General features: G+C 33.8%; 1 protein-coding gene across 3 annotated transcripts; it reads left to right on the forward strand.

The window, feature by feature from the left end:
- Positions 1-1,755: 1,755 nt before the first annotated feature.
- Positions 1,756-18,176, forward strand: LOC112468732 (cholecystokinin receptor-like). Of its 3 annotated transcripts, none has more exons than XM_025038048.1 (8): positions 1,756-1,865; positions 9,147-9,344; positions 11,043-11,228; positions 11,658-11,833; positions 12,530-12,757; positions 13,358-13,602; positions 14,122-14,252; positions 16,044-18,176. In XM_025038048.1, the coding sequence occupies exons 1-8, from the start codon at positions 1,784-1,786 to the stop codon at positions 16,079-16,081; spliced, it is 1,284 nt and encodes a 427-aa protein (XP_024893816.1). In that variant the 5' UTR covers positions 1,756-1,783; the 3' UTR covers positions 16,082-18,176. The 3 variants fall into 3 exon arrangements, with proteins under 3 accessions (XP_024893816.1, XP_024893818.1, XP_024893817.1); XM_025038050.1 differs by having other exon boundaries at positions 12,599-12,757; XM_025038049.1 differs by lacking the exon at positions 16,044-18,176 and having other exon boundaries at positions 14,122-14,275.
- Positions 18,177-23,442: the final 5,266 nt, after the last annotated feature.

Consider the following 23,442-nt stretch of genomic DNA (forward strand, 5'->3'; position numbering starts at 1 on the left):
AAAAGCCGTCATATTTCATTTCGATTAAGTGTTAGATTTGCTCTAAAATATTTTTCAAAGTTGCAAATAAGTAAAAGTGCACATTACAGAGTCAAATCGTATTTTTAGAAATATTCAGTTAAAGTTTGTTATTAAGTTTGCTCTTTAAAATGACATATTAAAATTAAAATGTGCGATACGCGTATCGAATTATATATGACACCTTGCAAAGATCAAACTTTATACAAACGACTAAGAAACTTAAATATTCTTCTAGCAAGAAATTTGTAATTGTTCCATTTAAACGTTATAACTGACTACTTGAAAGCAGTTATTAAACTTGTGACTTTTCAACTTTCTGCCTGGTAGAATAGCCGGACCGCAAAACGCGAGGAATAAAAGTTTGGCGAGAAGCCATTAGTATAAAGCGCAGTCGTAGTAATGGTGTTTCGTGTGTATATTGATATTACTTCCATAGCTCTTGTGTTTTAATCCGTTAATGTATAATGTAATAGTACGAGAATCAAAAAGAGGTAAAAAGCACTTTAATATATTGTACGTTTCTTTGTTAACATTTTTATCGCATTTTCCCTGATTCAAAGAATAACATGATTACGTTCATTAAAAAATATTAGGCAAAAGTACATGAATTTACAATAATTACAATCGCTAACAATGTTTAGATAAATAAATAATTATTTCAGACGTGTTATTGTTTTCTATTGAATTGTACATACTATATTTTTACAAAAATATCAATTTTTAATTTTTATATATTAACAATTTCACACGGTATTCAGCTCAAACACAAACACGTCAAAAACATAACTTGACAAGTACCGCTCGGAGTGAAAGCTGAGCTTCCTAATGTAATTTAAAGTCACAATTGCGTAATAACAGAGTTGCTTGAGTATACAGCTATTACAGTACTCGTTTACACATTGGTTTACATAATAGTTTTGTTTTACTTCCCTGTCTCCGTCTCCTCTCTTTATCTATTTACTTTTAGATATCTTTGTATTTATCTTTCTATTTTAATTCTTTTTTACAAGCTATTACATGTCCAGATACAAAGTAGTCCAGTAGAAAAACCTCCATTGTTAAAATTACACCAGTTAACGTCGAATAAAAGAAAAATAAGAATTAGGAAAGGCTATCAGAAAAAACTTCAGTTTAATTAAAACTAGTCCGTCTTATTACGAGACAGAAAAAATTTAATTTGGAGAACAAAAATTATTTATCGCGTTATGTGTTACATCGATTTTCGTGTACGATAAACATAATATAAATAAAAAAGTGCATATATACGTAATATATAACAATTATTTAAAAATATACAAACGACTCTCGAACTCTTCGGATCTACAAGCAAAATAAAAAATTTCCAGCGTCCAATTCACCGTGTCGCTGAAAGCCACTTTCTTGTTGTTTACTGATGATCGATCGACCTGAACTCGAAACCATTTTTATTTGTAGCTTCACTACTAGTCGGGAGAGTGGACGAATGAAGAAACGATAAGGTCATTTATTTCCACGATACTTTGGTCTAAGATGTTTAAACGTCTTGTACAGTGGCTCTTGTGCTTCGTAAAAATAAAAGCCAGAGAAATAAATTTTCCGATAAATTACTGGCTGTGTTTTGATCATTCTGCAAGCGCAACTGTCCGTTTACTCTTTATGTGGTTTGTGCAACGATATTTCTATATCGTCAATGATTCTTATCTTTCGCGAACTATGGTAATTAACAATATTACTGCCCAACCTGTTTCAGGCTGTATCGGATCTTCTGCTCGGTGTGTTCTGCATGCCCTTCACTCTCCTGGGTCAGATTCTCAAGAATTTCGTTTTCGGTCTCATGATGTGCAAGCTGATACCGTATTTTCAAGGTAAGCATTGGCTCAGCGTTTTTGGGATAACATAAAAATTGGATATTATTGGAAATGGACGTAAAAATTTTGCCCCATCATCCTATCATTGTAATAAGGGTAAAAGAAATTTTCGTGAATCCCCGTGCGTATACAACGTCGTGGAAATCAGAAAAATGTTATTTATCGCTTATTCTATATAAGAAAAGCTGGAATAAATGTATTAAGTAAAGGATTACCAAGTAAATGAAGATAATTGTTTTTAATTAGTAACTTAAAATCTTGTCAACGGCTGTTCCAACAACCTGTTAAAGTAAAAGTCAAAGATTTCTGCTCTAAGAAATGTATTAAATCGCTATTTTGCTAATTTAATGGTGAAAAGCACTAAATTGCTAATCTGTTAATTTACTTGACAAGCGGATAATTGTTTATCCAAGATTTAGCTCATAATCGTTATCGAAAATTCAGCTATAACAGCTACTATGACATATTTTCCAGTATTTGTTCTTTTTCAAAAAATTTTTAAAAGAAGAGTATTTTGATAAATATTACAAAAAATTAAACAGCACAATAAATTAAACAGCACAATAAATTAATATTGCCAAATAAATTTTTTGGTTTATCATATTTAATTTTTCGCAAATTTATACATTTATAAATTTCGCAAATATAAATTTCATTTTTATTGATAAACCAAATACGTATGTATGCATATATACATAAATGCTTGGTCATCAATAAAAATTAACTTTCATGTTAGCATTTCCGGAATTTTTAGTCGCATTTATGTACGTGAAATCTAGTTAATTTTGTCAAATTCATAACTTTATTATGCATAAATATTAGCATAAATGTAGCGATTCTGGTGTAATTACGAGCATTTTCTCATATAGAAAAATGTACATTTTACAGAATATAATACGTCAGTAAATAAATAATCTAACTAATCAACTTTTTATTAAAAATACAATTATGTTTTTGTGTCATATTTATCGCGTTTAATTGTACTTACAAAAACTTTATAAAGAAATATTAGATGAATTTCATATACCATGTATATATGTGTAAATAAAAATCATAAAATAAAAAATAAAGATAAAGTAAATGCGTTAGAGTAAATGGCCAGCAAATTTAAGTTAATTTCTGCGCTCGTGTAAATTAACACGCGGAATGGACTACTCGTTGTTCGAGATGGTCTCAATCTGTGGCGATGATTGTATCGATTGTGCGAGCGTCACGCCGTTATCATGGATGAAATTGAATACACCTGCCACAAAACTGATAAACTTGTGTATCCCTGTGTATCCCAATTTAATTTTCGATTTAGTTTTCCGCGGATAGCTCGTTTTCTTTGATAATTGGTTTGGTTTAATTCGCGGAGGTGACCGCGCGAGAAAAATCGGAAGATTCGCTTCTGTAATTTGTTTGCACCTTTCTCTTCCTTTCTGTTTCTATCGGAGGGAGAGAAACATTGATAGTGATATCAAGTGCAGGTTAAGACTGTACATTTTACACAGCGCGTAATTTCTGTTTTATATCTTCGAAAGTTTCTCGAAGCTCTTCGGTATTTAATTAAGAAGCGCAATTGCTCAGATGATCACGCGGTAGAACTCACCGATTTGTCATTTACTTATAAAATTAAATACGTTTGGTAAGTGAATCTAATTTCTCTTTGTCCAAGCTTGATTTTTCACTAAATAAATTTAATTTTTAAAAAGCCCCTTATTTCACAAAAAGAAATTCAGGGACACAAGAAGGTCGTGATTTTATAAATTGCCCAGCATAATAAAATTTATTTTTCTGATATTAAATTACATACATGTACGCTACGCATAATACGTAAAGACTTCTATGTACCTAATTTCTATGTAAATAGGAATTGTGTTTTATATAGATTAAGAGATTGCAAGCATTTATTATTACATTCATTTGTCTCTTTCGCTTCAATATCCATCGTGATCTAAATTCGTCGTTCCTCGACGTTCTCAGAAACATAAATCTTCATCGACATTGAATTTCCGCCTGAAAGTATGGCAATGTACATAGATACATGGTACTTTGATAAGTCAGTTGTCAAGGTATACGCGTGGTTCGCCAAATGGTTAGCCAAAGCTCTTACGGAAATCGCTTCTACTATATGCAATTTTAAGATCGCATATCAAAAGGAAAAGAGGGTAATGTTAGGGGAATGCTAAAATGCGACACCATTAGAGAAATATTCTTGAAAGCGTCCACCGTGCTTTGTTACTCTCGACGACGCCTAATGACATTTCCGAATAATGGCGCATGGGGTACCTACTAATGAATTTCTTGAAAAATTGAGTTCTAGTCTAGTGAAATCAGAGACAATTAAATTATTTACGCCCATATAAGTTATTCGTTATTTATTAAATAAATTATATAAGTATAATGAATAATAAATATTATTATATATAAATTATACGCGTTATTTATGTAAATACAATTTATTCTTAAATGCGCACGATTAATGTGTGTGTATATGTGATTTAAATCTATTTAATATTGTAGAACATAAATGGCGCGCTCAAGCCACTGGATAGATCTCTGATGTGACGATCAATCTGCTACCAACGCGATACTGAAAGAGCTTGTTCCTGTCACGCGTGATATATTTGCTAAGCGAACAGCAAATTACCATTGCGCGATGAATGCACGAGTAACTGCAGTGATCTAATGCTAATTTTCTAGGTTACTATATAACGCACAGTTCACATATGAGAATAGTAAATACATATCTATAATAATTTCTAGATTCTCTGTTGTGTGATAATATAATTTACCTATGAGGTAACTAATTACTAATAGCAATTTATCAAAAAACACATAATAAATATTGTAATTTATAAATAGTTTTCTTGCTTTCAAGAAATGTTTATATTTGTAAAAACATGGCCGTTGATGTACTTGTCAAATCTCAGCAGTAGCAATTTTTTTTTTTTTTTATAAAAGACAGGCATTAAGATATTGGTTTATTTCTCATATAGTTCACTCTTCGGAGTATTGTATATTTGAAACTAATATGATAATAAATAAACGCGCGATATATGTATCGATTATTTAAATATTTAAATATTTCCACATATCGGTTGATTATAATAATACACTATTCTCAATTAGTGTCTGCATAATGCATATAATTTAATTTATTTACATAATAACGAGAGAAATTTGACATATACAAAATATCCTCGAAATTCGTTAAATCTTAGCAGTCCCATCTCGTATATATATTTTGAGAGAGACAAAGATTTATATTTCTTATCTATATATTATTCTGTATTACCAGATACCGGATTAGTAAATCTCGTTGAATATTACTCCTGCGTATTAAAGAGCCTGGCAACAGGATATTGTGGAATTATCCTGTTCCACGAGAATAACTAATGCGCGCCGGTGGACTCGAAGTCGAATTCCCGTTGCGGGGAGAATATCGCCCCAAAAGAGACCATTCCGGCGTACGCATATTATAACAGTCGCGCGTTCGCGTTCGCGGAATTTAAACACACCACCGATGATCGTTCTCATAAAAATCGCGCCTTGAACGTTCCCCGATAAAGGAAAACGATCGTGCGTACTTCGAACTTTTATTGCGCTCGTGAGTATCTCGGGGATACTTCTTCAAGTCCATGATATAACGCGCTATTAAGTCTTACGCTTTTACGCTCTTGATCCGCCGATATATGCAAATGGAGTCAGACGTGGGATAAACGAATGAAATGTCCGATGAAATGTCCAGTATTGTTTGTTTGAATTTTGTCAATATTTTTTAACTGCCGCTTGCTTTTTATATCGCTCCGCTCTGATCTTTTGGTGTACACGGGATTTTGAAATCATATACGATACTATCGCAGTTGGAAAACTGTATATTGCAAATCGTAACTTTTCGTACACGTAGGTAATGCTAACTTAAGCGTTAGGTGTTAGGTACAACGCGAGCGTATTGGGCGAATAAAAGAAAGAATCAAAAGTATAAAAAAAATTTCGTATATATCACTATTTTATCACGGAATTTTGTTCCCGCGGATTTTCTACTTTTTTCAATGGATTGTTCACAAAGCATGAAAATCGTGGATTTTCGAGGCCACACAGACACACGCATATGTAGGATAATTTTCTTTTCAACGAAAACCTGCTTGAAATTGAAATTACATGAACGTTTTTCGTCGTGTTTGTAGACGTTCCTTTTCTCAAGACATTTTTATTATCACGGCGTAAGCGTATAGGATGTAATCGTTATTTCCCCTCCATTGTCGCGGATTATACCGGCGGTGGCCCAGTCTCGGAACGACCCGAATTCGTAACGTCCCGCTTCTCACTCGTATAAAACAGAGCTAGGTTTTAACGGCGACCTTTTACGAATAAAGTAATATAAGTACAGAAGGTTTACGTATAACGAAACCGTTCGTGAAGGATTTCCATATACGTGTACTATTTTCACGTAATGAACGAGCTCCGTGCCACGGCCGTATTAATTCGTACATTAATAATGTCGATTAATATGCGTCGGTAACACGAAATCCAGACATCTTTATGCAAATTTTTGTAAGAACGTGATCGGCTTGGCTGAAACAATAGGCATTACCGCATGTTTCGCAATGCACTGCAATGTTATTGCAATATTTATTACGACGTTCTGTAAAAAGATATAACAAGTGCCGTAATTTCTATCACTGTGTGCCCCGTTGCGGCGATGAAAGTAGCAGCACGTGTTCTGCGGCGATGTTATTCTAACAAAAAAAGAAAATTATAATTTAAGATAACTTTGTCGCGCTGCGTTTTCTTTCCGGCTTGGAAACGGAGGTATGACGTGAACGGAACCAGTGGCAAAGGTCACAAGCGTGCTAGGATGAATAGATGCACTTTTCGCTCATCTTGCTGTATGAAAGCTTATGGTAAAGTATATTCAGGAAGAGCAGCGGAAATTTATGGGACATATCGGTACTCTGGAGTGATGCTCAAAAGGACCACGTCTTTCTCGATTTAGCCAGCCAGTATGTTCTTCGTCGATCTCACGTAGCGTACATTTTCCCGCAATTTATATCAATAAAGACAAAAATGATGAAGAATTTTTAGCTTCTTGTGATATATAAACAAAATTAGCGGTTCTATAGATAACTTTGTGCGAGATACAAAGGATAGTCTAAAAAATTCTAAAGCAAAAACCGTGTAACTATTAATTACAACGTCTAAATGCAATAAAATTTTAATTTAAGTAATAAAATAAACGATACATCGAGTAATGCTCAAGAAACAGTTAATATCCACGATCGAAGATTTATGTTCTTAATCTTTTAAAGTAACAAAAATACTAGTTCTACTTCTATTTAAAGTAGATAATTCATAAAGGGAAGTTCCTTTTTGAAAGAACAATTAACCCAAAGGGTAAACGAGTACTACGAGTTAATTTCGTTAACTTTTCGACTGTCGCTACTCTGCTATGCAAATTATTTTCCGGACAAATTCCTTACATCCTCTGTTCTTTCAAAGTGCATAATTAATTTTTTTTTGGCATAATTAAGGCAAATTACCTCACAATATAATCACGCCTCTGTTTATCTACCTTTTCATAAGACATAGTAAAATTTTTTCCTAATTTGACAGTGTAAAAAGTAGGAAATAATTTTTCATAAAGTTCCAAGTAATTAAAAATGTCATAATTAAAGACGTAGTAACGGGAAATGCTTGAATGAAAATCACAATTATTCAAGTGATTGAATGAATAATTCCAAATTGAATAAAACCGTGTACAATCGACTGTGTCGATCAAATCGAAAATTTTTATGTCAAAAGAGATAATTTATACTTTCTTGAAAGTCGATACGATTCTTGAAATTAAAAGTAATTACAACGTGGTAAATTGCGCATTTTTTAAATTAAAAATAATTACAACGTGGGTAGATCATCCCAAGCAGCAGACAATGTTTTTTAAATATTTATTTTTTATTAATTATACATTGTACAATTTATTGTAAAAATAATATTTATTTAATGTTTATTAAATATTTATTTTACATTAATTATATTTATTTGAAATAATGATTTAGAGAAAATATTTATTTAACATTTATTTAATATATTTATTTAGCGAAAATGTCAAATGTGTATACCACAAAAAAAAAAAAGGCTTTCACGAACTACATTTCAAAAAGCGAAATAAAGCAAATAACAAAACTGTATACTTAATTCTTTAATTCTATATAAAATTTTGATTTAACTTTGAAATGTATTTACACAAACTTATAAAAAGTTGGAAAGTTATGATAGAAGATAACTTTCTTCGATATTTCTGCTAAGAATAAGCTAATTCCAAATTCACCAAAGAATCTATTAAAAAAAATAATGCGCCAGAAATAGAGCACTCTGTATGATTGTAAGCGGTTAAATTTCAATTTAATATTTAGTATTTTCGATTTTATTCTTTTACACAATAGTGCTACCCACTTTCGTGATGACGTTGCGTAACAATCGGACTAAATTACGATAAATGAATAATGCATTTTCCAATCAGGTGAAGGATATTCGATAAAATTCCCGTATTCCCATCCCGATAAGGATATTTCCTGTTAATAACCTTGACATAAAATATTAAGTAGGTCGCGGCCGCGAAAGAATTTCGTAATTGGATTCGAGGTCACCGAGAACGTTTTTCATAAAGTTTCTCTTTTCCTCCATCTGTGTACGATGTACGTTGTGGAAATTGTTTGGTAACATTTTTAAGTCGAAACTTCTCCATTCGCGGCTCTTGTATGACCGATAGGCGAAAAGAAAGTGGACTGTAGTAAAAGCGCTCCTCTGCGGGAGTGCATGTCACGTGCGTTCATTTTTTGCAACGTACACCGCTGGTCCAGATAGTTAGCTCCAATCCACCGGTTCTATTATTGAATGTCGTACTCCTTTCCATCATCGAAAATTGATATTTTTTGCTAACGATTGAATGTGTTCTCACTGCAGTTAGTTCGACGGTGTCCTACATCGAAAGGAAATGGAAAATATATTTCTTTTTCTTTCCTATATATATTCCAAGACAATTAAAATCGATGTATTTTTAATTTCAAGCTGAACGGTATGAATCAAAGTGTATATTACAAATCGATCGGGGGCTGTCAATACTTTATATCACGCAAAGCCGTATTAATTTTTTGCTGCCCGAGATAGACGGACTATCAAGTTTTACAAAAAAACAGCAATGCTAAAAATATAAAAGTTCTGTATCTACAAAAGCATACGATAAATTTGCGCGATAGAACGCGATGCGATTTAAATGTGATACACTTTTTTCAGCTGTATCAGTGTCGGTGGGTGTCTGGACGCTGGTTGCCATTTCGCTCGAGCGCTACTTTGCAATTTGCCGGCCATTAAAATCTAGACGATGGCAGACACAGTTTCACGCTTACAAAATGATTGCTGTTGTGTGGACTCTCAGTCTCACATGGAACGCGCCGATCCTCGTCGTGTCCCAATTAAAGAGCTTAAGCGGAGGTAAGAGAATGTTGACATTATAAATATTGCCCCGTATTTTGAAATAAATACTGATAAGCAAACAACTGTCAAATAAATAATGAGCAACTAAATAATTTCACGTTTTGTAATTGACAAGCGGGAACTGAAGATTATATTAAATTGTTTTCCTGCTCTGTTTTTCATATTAATTATTATTCGCGAATAGCTATCAATTAACTGATTGAAGTAATTCGAATAAATGTATTTTAATGTCGCATTTGCAAAATTTGTTGCATTTTTATTTGTTACAATCGTTTGCCTGGTTTGCCAGATTGAAACCGGAGTTTTTACGCCGTGCTGACATTTTCATCTCAATTCAATATTCCGACATCCACCCTTCCTCTGAGAATTTCATTCACCAGTATAGGTAGCTTATGCATATACATAATATCTACCTACTGGCATATTGAATTTTCAACAATATCAAACATCTATTCTAAAATATTCTAAAAGAAATTAGGCCGTTTACAGGATAAAATTCTGTTATAGTACATTCTTTTCGATTAGAACAAGAAACGTTTTCAATTCAGTATTTAAAATAAAATAACGAACAATAAGTTATTAATACTAGCAATTTGTTTTATATTACATATTGATTGATCATATTTATTTAATATTGGTCGCTATTCAAAATTTATTTATTACGCAGAAATCTAATATTGAATTATAGAATATTGCTCTTTGAAAGTAAGAAATCCAATCAATATAAAGCCCGCTTATTATTATTACTTTTTAACACAATTTAATTAACCGAATACGTAATAGAATACGTATATATCCATGGTTATGAAGGCAGCAATGTCGATATTTACAATACACTGTGAAATGCGTGGAATACTAATCTGTAATCACGCTTGCTTTGATGTTTCTCGAACTTGATATTGAGATATTGAAAGTCAATTGCCTAACAATATCAATATAATCGATACCATATGTGATTTACTCAACTCGATATTGAAGCAATAAAAGTCAGTTGCACAACAACATCGACATTATTACCGATTAAATGTATATATACATATATATATATATATATATATATATATATATATATAAAAGGGTTATATTGAATATAACAAGACTTACATTATTAATGTTTCGATGAGTATAAATCTCGCGTATAACATTATCACGGTAAAAAAAAATCACGTAACTTTTTATTTGTTAATAAAGTTTACAAATTGAGAAGAAGCGAACATCTAATTTTAATTAACGACTACATCCGAGCTTTCCGCGTGAAAACACTGAGAAAAAAATTGTTAATCCCAAGAAATATTTAGTTCGATACGTTCAACTAAACATTTCAACTAAACATTTCAACTAAACATTTTAGTTAGTTAACTAAATATTAATTATTTCAACAATTTATTTAGTTTCTTTAATCAAGAATTAATTAATTCAACTAATGTTTAGTTAACTAACTAAAATATTTAGTTGAACGTATCGGACTAAATATTTCTTGAGATTAATACATTTTTTTTTAGTGAAGAAATACGCGGGATTAGATCTTTCCCTATTTAACTACCGCCTGGTCGTTCTCCACCGGAAAAATGTAAAAGATTGAAATGTAGAAGCGGCAATACGATCTCTTCCTTCCTGGTTATAACAGGATTCCACGCGTTTTACGGGCGAGCATATACGGTTGACAAACTTTTTCGCACTACGCGGAAATTTTAGGAAGGCATAAGTGTCGCGAGAATTGGCCAAGCGTCGGCACTGAAAGGGCGTACAATCTCTTCCTGGACGGTACGCTGCTCCTGATACCGTTGCTGCTCATGAGTCTGGCTTACTCGCTGATAGCGATAAAACTTTGGCGCGGTCTGAAGCTCGAGATACGACAGTCATCGACGTGTACCAGAAGACGTAAGTGAAGTGTCGCTTCGATATACGGGGACGTAGATGTGACAGTACCAATTTTCGCGTCGAATCCTGCTGCGTCAGCATCACGAACGCCTTGGAAAAATATTTCCTAAAGCTGCCGCTACGTCAGTCTTATTTTATTTACGCTGATTTTGCTGCAAAATCTATTGGGCGGAGTTTACAAGAGTTTACACATCAACAAAATTACGTAACGTTACAGTAACGTTAATTTATTGATATCCATTTGCTAATAGCTGGTTGAATAACAAATTTATGAATTACGCGCATTTTGTTTTCTGTCAATATATTGAATAAATAAAAAATATATATACTCTCTTGGATATTAAAATTAAATGATACGAAATATGCATATACATTCTTTTTCAGACAGTCTGTATTAAGCACGAAGGTTATAAACATTATGAATTACAGTCGGAAGAACGGAATCTAACGCAACGTTTCGGGGTTCAAATTACAACAACAATAATGATCGAGATGCAAGAACGACGATGGTATTTGATTCTTGCGGCCCGACTTCGAGATCGCGGCGGGGCTTTTCGTCTTCCTCGAGACACTTCCAAGGCGCTTCTCAAGGTGTACCATCTAGGGTGAGGAAATACTGAGCAAACATCACCTTGAAATAGGAATTCAGATTATCGAGATCTATGTTATGCAAACCGAGGAAACCAAAAGTCGAATGCATTAATTGTTTAAATTATTTAATCTATAATATTACTCTATCTTAACTCTGCAGTCGTAACATTGGACTTGTATAGAATCCAGAAGTCTAAGTGATAAATTGTAGAATCGAAAAACATTGATAAAATTATCTTTTAACTATTTTTTATATAACACATACATATTTTAATAAATACTTCAAATTCAACATATTATACAATTAACATTATTTAATTATACATACATATATTTTTTTTTATTGCAAAGCTTAATACAGTTAAAATGCGTGACATTCAATAAATGTATAAAAACATATTTGTATTAATAATATTGTAATTATTCTCGAAATTAATACTGAATGCTATTACTTTCATTACCACTTTATTAATCCACAACAAGACCGCGGTTCGACTGTAATTTACGGGGGTGATCAGTGTGCATTAACTTCCCTCGACTAATTGAGATTTCACGAGCCAATAAAACGGCCCGCGGCTAGACGTCAAGATAAATTTGCGCAATTAGAATGGCGAATTAAATTGTCTGTCGTCTCGAGAATATTCGCCGGCAGCACGTGTAACGGTTAACCGAGACATCGCGTTTCTCTTCCTTCCTTTCCAAAAAAGAAGGTGCGGTTACCACGGACGGTCGTCTCCAGGGTGCTTACCGGCAAGTGTCACAGTACAGATTTGTCCCAGGCATCCCGGATTCAGATACGAGCGAACGGAAGTGGCTGCTTAAGGCGAGACGCGAAGGATATCGCGAACGAGGATCAACAAGACTCACCCTGTCCGCTCACCAGGCAACACGTGATACGCAGTAATTACATGGGGAAGAGCATCGAGGCGAAGAAGAAGGTATGCACGGGAGGCTGATTTATCGAATTGGATTGCATTCCCGGCAGGGGGCAGGGAGCGAACACCCATTTCCGTATCGAAAATTTAATGCAGGATCACGTGTGCGCCTTCGCATGCATATAAAGCGCGCATTGTAAGTTCCCTCATAGCGTTCGGCGGCGTTTCTCGTTTCTAGGAAATCGTGGGATCTGGAGCAGGCGTCGGAAAAAACGCGTTGCCTAGCGGTGCACGCCAGGCCGCCGTGATGTTTATCAGCGCTTCGTGGCTGTATTAACCTTTTATTATCCACTTGGTGCGCGGCTCGCTGCCAAACAATCCTATATTCCTACTTTGCAAATACGACCCTAATAGTTTCCATACAGTTGCACGTAAGACGATTTAATCCCGCGTACCGCGCGCGCGCACACATGGACGTTGGTCATGCCATGCTTGCTTGCTTGAGGGAACCGACAATCGCGGTAATACCGGAATACACCCCGAGACAGTGTCACGCTTATCTTCCCAGCATGTATCCCGGTCAGAAACAACATTTATACCCGAGACAAGTGACTGTACTTGTCGCGCGTCCATTAAAGCGCGGCTACCGCTGGTGTGTTGCAGGTGATCAGAATGCTCTTCGTGATAGTCCTCGAGTTTTTCGTGTGCTGGGCGCCGTTGCACGTGATCAATACGTGGTACCTGTTCGCGCCCGAACTGGTGTACTCGGTCGTCGGTAGCACCGGCATTAGTCTGGTGCAGCTGCTAGCCTACGTCTCGAGCTGCTGCAATCCCATCACGTACTGTTTCATGAACAGAAAATTTCGCCAGGCGTTCCTCGGCCTCTTCGACTGCCACCGCTGTTGGAGGTAAAATCTGGAATATCTAGATGAAAACGTGTGCATACATGTTCACTCGGTTACAGCAATTTAAAGGAGTTATCACAACGTAAGGCGAAGCTTTGCTGTGCAAATCTGTCCTCTTTACGAGTTGTACCCAGTTGGCTGACTGCGCGCGGGATTAATTTCATGAAAGATACGTCGAGAAGTACCCGCGACCGGATAGAAAGACTTGCAATTACGTAACAGCAATTTTCGCCTTAAACCCCAAACTTGCTAACGCACTTGCTTCGCTCCGCTTTCTTAGACAAAAATCGTAAAGTGGCGAAGTTTGTTCTGCAAAATGCTCCTAAATATAGAGAACGGACTTAAAATTATGAAATACAAAAGTATGCGCATTAAAGTCTTAACGCTTTACCAACTTTGCTGCAAAATATTTTAAAAGCCTTTCGACGAAAGGGGAGAATTTATTAACTCAATTGTAAAATTTATGGGAAAAGTCGCATAAATTAACATTCAGTACAAACGTTCGCGTGCGTTTTATTTTAGGGTAGGTTGCAGACACAGCGACATCGCAATGGCGACCACCGGGCATGCCGGGCAAGTTGGCAATAACAGCGAGTTAAGTGTAAACGACTCAACAGTGTATCTAGGCAAAGCGTCTCTCGTCGCCAGATCAGGTATCGTCGCCCTGCAAAATTGATCATTTTATTATCGTCATATTATATTCCCAGACCCGGTTGCAACACTAACCCAAATGATTCCATTATGATAACATGATATTACACGATACCATGTATATAACAGCCAGGATTACCTACATCAAATTATCATAGTATTACGCGATGTCGTAATATTCAAGATTTTCTCATTTTACTATGTGATATTTTAGAAGATTTCTTACTTATTTCAAAATTAATATCGGTTAAATTTTATTCATGCCTGAACAAAAATATGTATAAAGCAGACGTTTTCCTTTCGTTTAGCCTGATTAATAGCTCCCTATTACTAAAGTACAAACGCGTGATCGATAATGGTCCGCCGCGGACATCCGCTGGTTCCTCTGTGGCATACGTTAGAGTTCCAGCGATGTAATTTCCACGATACCGGTTTACATTAACCATGTACATATATACCATACGTTTTCCTAAACTTCTGAATGAGCAATTAGTCTTGCTCTAATTCCTACTCGTCTGCTTACTTATTGTATCTACCTCGTGCGAAAATGTTCTCAGATAGTAAAGTGGCAATAAAATAAAAAATGCAACATTTAATACTACTTAATACTTAATACTACTTTAACAGATTGTTCATGAATAATACAAAAATGTAAAAGCAGTATTTAAATATACATAGTATTTCTATAAAGCTGATATTTTAAATTGACGTACTAAATTAATAATTAATTTTTGGAATTTAGATTTTTATGTTGCAAAATATAAATTAAAGTGAGAAAAGTAGCGTGACATACAAAATTTAACTAACATTTGTGATGCTTTACGATCGATTGTTCGTACTTAACAAATGTTTCTATAGAAGAGTGTGACGAGAAATTTGGCTTTTGAAATATTGCATGACTATATCTAATGGTGAATAGATTTGGCAACTTAGAATCGTGAATTAACGTGGCGTTACTAAAAAAATGAAAAAGTCTTCGCTGACAATAAAAGAATCTGGTAGTAATTTTTAATAACTACGAATTTAGATGCAGCCACATAAGTTCGAATATTATCATATATAACTGTCGTGATAGTTGATATGTCACTTAAGCGGATTGTACGTGATGTAATGGACAGTGATGATTGAATTTCATAGAAACTATAAGCACTGCTTATCCCGAGACACTTCTATTCGAAACTTCGTGGAGATAATACCACATGATTCTCTATCTCTCTTTCTCTCTCTGTCGATGAATAAATGCATTGTCCCATTCTCATTCTCGAAAATCCACCTAGTATGCATTTCGCCATAATCTTTATTTTATTTGTGTAAAATATTAACTCGTATAAAAGTGTATGTGTATGTGTGTGTGGAGAAATAGTATTTACTTTCACGAGTGGTTTTCATTAAAGCTGTAAAAATCCGGATAATTTAAAATCCGAATTATCTGAAATAATTATTATGGGATTATAAAAAAAGATCCAAGTGTGAATCTTAATTTCTAAAATCAAATCTATGCAGATTTACGAATTTACGAATTCTGGCAAATACAAATCTTACAAATATATATCTTCATCGTATATCGATAAAGAGTACAAAAATGCAGAATATTTCTTATCGTTTGATATATGTCCCAAATTATCGCTCGCATAAATCCGCGAGCTTATCGCGCGAAATAAATCCGTTAAGAGTTGGATTATCCAAATATATATATCTGAGCGCGAGTAAACGAATAATTATCTCGGATTATTTGGATATCCGCAAAATCCGGGCAGCATTCGTCTCTTCACGATAAAGAAATATTATTTCAGAGGTGGTGCGGTTGCTGGAGGAGGAAGATCGCGTCTAGTATAAGTCGTGCGGATTATGCGACGTGGCGGCACGACCGAATGTATCTCTGTTCCAACCCCGCGAGAAGGAGGACTTTTTTCTGAAAATATCCTGGCGACCACCCGTCGACAGAATCGCTTGTCGCGCAGACGGCAAGGAACCCGCGCATGCTGGCCCGTCTCATTGCTCATCGAGATCTTCCTGCGTGGACAATCTCAACTTCCTTTACGGTTGACTGAAGTGAAACGTTGACGTGATTCCCAATGTTCTGTGACGTATGTATGTTTGGCCTAACAGAAACTTCAGATCTCATTTTTTAATAGTTTCAGTTAGTTCATAAAAATCAGAATGCATCTGTATTAAGAAAAAAAAACGCGTTGCGTCTTTTCGAATTCGCGTCGAAAGTTATTTTTGTATTCTGCGTCGAATTGAATCGTTCCGTGCGGCTAACAATTTAAAAAATTAGCATTTTTGTACACATTAATCGATGAATAATGAATAGAGAAGTTCGTCTTACAAACATGTTAATAATTCTATACGTGTAAAAAAAAATTAATTTATCAAACGTGTTATATATACCTTAGCAAACTTGTAAAATTGTTCAAATTATTACTTGTCAGTAGATCGTTAATTATAATGAATCAATATATATATCCGTAACAACGATAATCTACTCCAAAGTGATAGACGCAAATATATTTAAAATTGTATTTTTGCATCGCAATTTTTTCTTATCTTATCCCTTAAGTATGATGATAATACGATAACGCTACAAATATTCGCGATATCGTAAAAAAATGCCGTTTTCAGAGAATTAATAATTAAGCTAATTTTACGAGATAATGTATGTCTTATACGTTTGCATTAAAAAAAAATAACAAAACGCTTTGGGCACTTTCGCAGGCGAGCTCTTAAACTCGGAGCCGTAAAATATATATTTATCCAGTAAACACAGTTTTATGCGCGAAAGCACAAACACAGTTATGCCATTTCTGCTTAACGCTTGCTCATTTATGTTACTTACGCCAATTTCGAGAGATGATTTTATATTTCATGTTCGCGCGTAACCAGATTACTAGATATTTTACATTTATTGCAATTCCAGCATAGACGACGTTTAATTCAATTTCCATGGGTTTCCCGGCGAAAACGGCATAATTTTGCATTCCGAGAAATGCTTTGGCGCGTGGCGTTCAAGAATTTTTGATAAGGTGCATTACTCAACGTAATTCATATAGAAATATGCCGCATGATATGTAGTTCCCATATCTTTCATCGTGCATATCTTTGATACACCTGTTGCATACGATTCATGGATCTGTCAGAGAATAACCCTTAAATGATAGCATGAAGTATACGACCGCATTACTTGGTCGCATGACGCATCAAAGCTGTACTCGCTGCTCTCTCATATTTATATGATGATACTTCAATGCATTACTGTTTATTGTTCCTGTAATGCAGGCGTTTCTCGTGCAAATCCATATTGTATTGATTCCATGAATCGTAGCGTTCTAAAATGTACTTCACTTCTATTAAATTTATCGCTATTATGCTTCAACGTACGTTTTAAAATATATTAACAAAATATTGTATAGTAAAAAATATTTCGTTATCTAAATATCAGATTTCGTTAAATTTACGAAATGGTAAGGAATGTATTAGAGATAAGGGACAAATTTTTAAACGATGCATTCATCGAATAACTGTGTTTGCTTCGATACATTTTTAAATCAATTTTATATAATGTTTTAACTGTAACATATGTTATTTACTTATCAAAAGGATTTAGAAAGATTTATCGTATCTTATAAGTACGTTTCTTTACAAAGCTACCGCGTGCGCTCGTTACATTACATATAAGAGGATAAAGAATACTGCGTAAATTATATAATTACATAAGATAAACGTCGCAGCTCAGCAGCATTATAAAATAATTATTCGCCCAAAAATGCAGATTACATTGTAAGTAATAAAATAAACCCCACGACGTTCTACATTCCTCTGAAATATTTAAGAAACATTCGAAAGTTCTTCTTGCGAAATGTGTTACGAAATAAATAAGATTTGATCGACTTTACAGATAGACACTGTGCAGAGATGTTTAATAAACTTTTTTCAACACAATTCTGCAGTCTGGATTATTTTTTGATCAAGCATTCTTCTTCGCTCTCTCCTGATTTTATTATTAGACATGTCCTTCAGTTCTCCAACTTTTCTTACGACGACGACGCTAAAGAAGTGTTTCATTTTATTGCTTGTGCGAGTTGATTTCTAGGTATGGAAAAAGTTTCCGCACTTCCGAATGGATTTTAAATCAAAGAACAAGCTACAACTTTTACTTAATAAAAAGCTAACAATGTAAAGCGCATAATGAATGCGGAATAATATTATAAACGTTTCATTAATGCTAATTTAAGTTAATCCTTAATTAATGCTAAGTTAATCCTAATTTAATTATTTTAATTATATTTGAACATATTTTATTCCCTCATTAAATTTGGTCTGACAAGTAAATATTTAACGCTAGGCGTAAAGCAAATCAAAACAAAATTAATTATAAAATATATACATATAATATAGCTTTCTTTTGTTGCGCAACTATCAAATACAGAGATATCTACAATATATATTTGTTTGCATGCTTTTATCTAATTTTTAGTCCAAGTTGGTTTGTCAACCGTTATATGCTCGATGTTATCTGTGGCGGTCAGCCGCGCGCCTCCGTGTTACTTGACGCGCGCTTGTGGCGGACGGCTGACCGCCACATTATCAAAGGGTATTTGTTGTCACTAGAAAATTGGTTACAAACTGCAAAAGGGTTTTTGCATCGTGCGTTTGCCGGGGATATATCACGGAACGTAATATTTAACAGAATATAAAGTAAATTTTAAAAAAATTTACTGTCCTTTGTCATATCACTCGTCAAGATATGTATAATATGTACGTTCGATAAGTCAAGCAATCGTGGAAAGGATTTTTCAATTATTTTTTTCTCACGGAAAAGAATAATGCTGAACTCTGAAAATTAATAAAAACTTTAATTGAAAATTTCTCAGTGGAATTTAATATCGAAGGATTCCCTCAATTTTTCCCTATACCGATCGTCAACTCTCTTTCTCTCTTTCTCTCTCTTTCTTTTTACTTCTCTCTCTCTCTCTCGCTCTCTCTTTTTTGGATTAATAATTTTTACTGAAAAGCTTGTGGTAAACTGGGTTATACATAAACGAGCATGATGAGGTCTTGTAAGCTCAGGGAACGCGATATTGCCCCATATGGGCTATTTGATCTCGTGTCTTATCGATCCATAAGGGATTTACTCCAACACGAGTATTAATCAGAGGCCGGTTTCACGAAGCAAAAACCCGAAAACTACATCACGTACCATAATATACGAGACATCGCGTGCATTTGTCGCTTTAATGATATCTAATTTTGTTCTTGTGACGAAAAGTTCCGCGAGAACAAAACGGAAATAAAGTTATTGAATAAATTAATTAACGAGACATGTGAGAGATAGCTCTCGTGTTACTTCCGCGGCTTTTTATGAGTTTCAAAAAGTTCGGCATGGTGTCTGATGCGTGATGCGAGTAATAAGACCTCTCGGGACATTATGCATAATGCATTACGGTTTTGCGATCGTGTTTCACGAACAGTTGTCGTTCCGAGGTCGTTACTGTTTATGAAAATTCTCTTTACTTCATGACAGGTTTAGTTCGATTGCATTAGCTGAAATTTCTTCTCTTGTGATATAAACTCTAAGTTCAGTAATCTCATAATCGAAACTCTCGAGACGCAAAATTGTACAAAGAACCTCTGCTCTTATTCATTATATTTTCTATCTGTTTTACCGTTCTTGAAAATGCCTCTGATTGACAAGATTAGGTTTTTTCGCCGTGCAATGAATCAAGAAAATCAGATATTTTGTAACTTATATAATTTGATATCACATTTGTTTCTTTGCGCGCTGCATAAAAATATACATAATTCCTAAAATCGATGTTATAAATTGAATACGTGTGATGAGATACGCACGTTTAGTTAATACATTTAATTAATTCCTGTCATCATCCCTTTTCTCTCATTACCTATTTCAGGTTATTTATGCGTATATAATTATAATTATATTATGACATTATGCGATATGTAAATTAGAAAGCTTGCCGATGAATTATTCGATTATCTAAAATTGGCTACAAGTACTGTTGTTTCTTGCAGAACTTGTCATACATTTTACATGAGAGTCGGAACAATAGAAAAACCACTTTAATTTGCATTTTGAATTAACGCTTGAAGTTAACTTGACCATTCAATAGTGTAAAACCAGATTTAATATCGCTACTATCAGACAGCCATTATTTAATCTGTCTTTAGGAAACATATGCTTTATGCAGCTGCATCCCCGGTACGCCTTTAAATTTATATGACAGTCGATAGCAAATTGTTAACACAGTTTACAACCAATTAGTTATCGGAAAAAAATACTGTTTACTAAATATACTGTAAATTAACATAAATCACGGGCAGCAAACTCACTCATTACATATACATATACGTTTATATTTCGTATGTGTGATATGTATAGATATTATATATGATAATTAAAATTTAATTATTTCTCTAAAAGTATTGAAAGTTTACGATATTCTTCAATATTTACTTGTTTGCGCGTAGTTCAAAGATAATCAAATAAAATACAATGTCGTAATTTTAATGTAACATAATACAAAATTATTCCGTAAATGAAGAACACTAATGCTATAATTAGTTCACATTTTAGTTTAAAAATAATGGGACAGAGTGTCTCATTATCTATGCAAAACGAGCAGCTTAATCCTCTTTCCCGTTACCGACAAAAAATTTATCATTCGAACAGCAGGAAGGAAGAGGAAGTGTGCTAAAAAAGATTTCCTATCTGCGCGCATATATATCCTTGGAATTCTAAAGACGGTTTATATTGAGAGATAAAAATCACACACACACACGCGCGCGCGCGCGCGCGTGCACGCGCTCACGGAAAAGCATCTTCATTGCAATCCACCTCTTTTTTCGTATTACCTTATAATCGACTTCGGCTTACCCCTTCACGCTATGCTTTTAGAATTCACATGCATTTTAAAAAAGGTTAAATTGCTGTCGGAAATAAGATAGTCCTTTTACAAAGTATCAACCCAAGTTTTCCAATGAGTTAATGGTATTACCTTTAAAAGCTGCATGTGATTTCTTTATTGACAACCTAAAAGAAACAGTGAAATTTTTCGAACCTTTTACCATCAAATAGTCTATATATAATATTCTAAAACAAATGTTATTAGATATTAATTTCTAACATATTAAGTAAGTAATTGTAAGTTGATTTATTTATAAAGAAGAAAAAGATCAAGAAATATAGTAAGTTTTATTTTTGTGCAAAGTTACATGTTTCTTGCATGTTAAAAAATTTAATTAATTGCGATATGTGTCGTTGACTCAACAGGTTTTTACACGTTCTGTTATTATATAGTCAACAAAAAGAGTTCTATATTCTTTAAACACGATTTTTCTTTAACTCTGCATAATTATAAAGTATAATTATGAATAATAAATGATATAGAGTCTACTGGATTATTCAGAAAATGTCGTGCTGATGTAGAAACTTTGAGTTTATAGTTTCTCATTGAAAAGGTTAAGAAATTCTGAGAAGATAAGATTTCCAAATTGCGCGAAAGATAGCAAAAGATTGTGAAACAAAACGATGGATTATTGATTAGAGATACGTATAACAATATTGCCTTCGAGTGTCTTTAAAGGATCGAGAGTCTTTAAAGGATATTTCGATTAAGGCAATACGTTATTTTAGACTACGTCACTTAGATTTAAATTACTATGCAGACAATGTGCGAATCTGTTTTAAAACATCAAGATTCATCTGCTGTTACGGTGTTTCAGCCGGGCGTATCCGATGTATATATATCAAATTGATTTACTGCAAGCGAAGTGCTTTTTCCGACCTTGCGACTTGTACGGTAGATGTGGACAACCTTGATATCGATCGGCTTTAATTCAGCTACAGTACCCAAAGTAGAAAAGTAGCAAAGAAAATGCAAAGTATATATGTATATATATATTTTTTTGTGATCTGCAAAAATTTTTCAATAATCCCCTTTTTCAATAATCCACATTGCATATATATGTATATATTGTCTTTTATATATATATATATATATATATAATTTTTCAATAAGAAATTGCAATTTTCATTATAAAAGATTCTCAATAATAAAAAAACCCTGGGTTAAACTATAAAGTTTAAACTAATGATTTCTCAGTGATTGTTTAAAACCGTTCATTTATGCAAAATCTGAAGTATTTATCTGCATATGAATCAAATTCTGTATATTAACCACAATCCGAAATGATTTATTGCAATACATCCACTTTTACGTACGAATCAAGAAGTATTAATCCGTCGCTATAAACAGCGGCGTAACTTTATATATTAATTTCCGCTGTTTGATGTTAAATATTCACATACGTTAAATTAACGCAAGGCATTTATTAATTGCATGCAGGATAATCCATTTACGTGTTGTGCAAGTATCGACATAGAAAGATTGATTATACGTTGTCTACGTATAATATATTTTAATTATAAAATTAATTAACCAAACGTTTCGCGATATATATCCGTAATTTATTCAAGTTCTGATCGGATCGTTGAGTATGTATTAATGTATGTATTCATAACACTATTTGCAAGAAAAAGTGTATCAAAATGTTTAGTAGTATTATACTGGAAACGTTTGATGTTCGTCAGACACAAATTCAAATTATAGCAAAGTAAACACATGAAAAATTATAGATGTTTTATTTAAATTGATCGTAGCTCTCGTTTCATTACGTAAATTTCGCGTGACATAGAAAAATAGGTACCTTTTTCTCATTGTTATTTACGAGATTGCCCCTTTTGCGCATCTAATGGCAGATAAAGTTGCTTCAATTTATGACGTTGTGCGTTCCGCTTCGAGTATAGATATTTTTCAGCTCCGATTGAATTTCACTTCTTTTTATGTCGTTCAATTGTCTGAAGCAATTACGTTTGACGAACTGTATACGCGATGTCTGTGCCTCTGTCACCTGACACAACGAAAAGTCAATGACATGATCCATTGCAGAAAGACAGAGAATATAGTAACTTAATATAACAATCGATAATAATAAAAACAGTAACAGCAATAATTGACAGCGTTAAATTCATTAATATTCAACTACCGTTAAAAAATCAGCTCAGCATCATTCAAAAAAATATTAACAGACATCTGACATTTGGCAGTGACGAGTACGATGTTACAATCGATGTATATTTTAACAACAAATGCGATGAATATAACAGCATGATTA

Source organism: Temnothorax curvispinosus, unplaced genomic scaffold (genome assembly GCF_003070985.1).
Source record: "Temnothorax curvispinosus isolate PA1 unplaced genomic scaffold, ASM307098v1 QBEX01001931.1, whole genome shotgun sequence".
Classification (NCBI taxonomy): domain Eukaryota; kingdom Metazoa; phylum Arthropoda; class Insecta; order Hymenoptera; family Formicidae; genus Temnothorax; species Temnothorax curvispinosus.

What these genes read in the sequence shown, in the direction of transcription:
- LOC112468732 (XM_025038048.1), top strand. Translation starts at nt 1,784, where the DNA reads ATGCCCTTCACTCTCCTGGGTCAGATTCTCAAGAATTTCGTTTTCGGT. An exon ending in GCTGATACCGTATTTTCAAG is followed by an intron (nt 1,866 to 9,146) that starts GTAAGCATTGGC and finishes CACTTTTTTCAG; the next exon opens with CTGTATCAGTGTCGGTGGGT. An exon ending in ATCGACGTGTACCAGAAGAC is followed by an intron (nt 11,229 to 11,657) that starts GTAAGTGAAGTG and finishes TATGAATTACAG; the next exon opens with TCGGAAGAACGGAATCTAAC.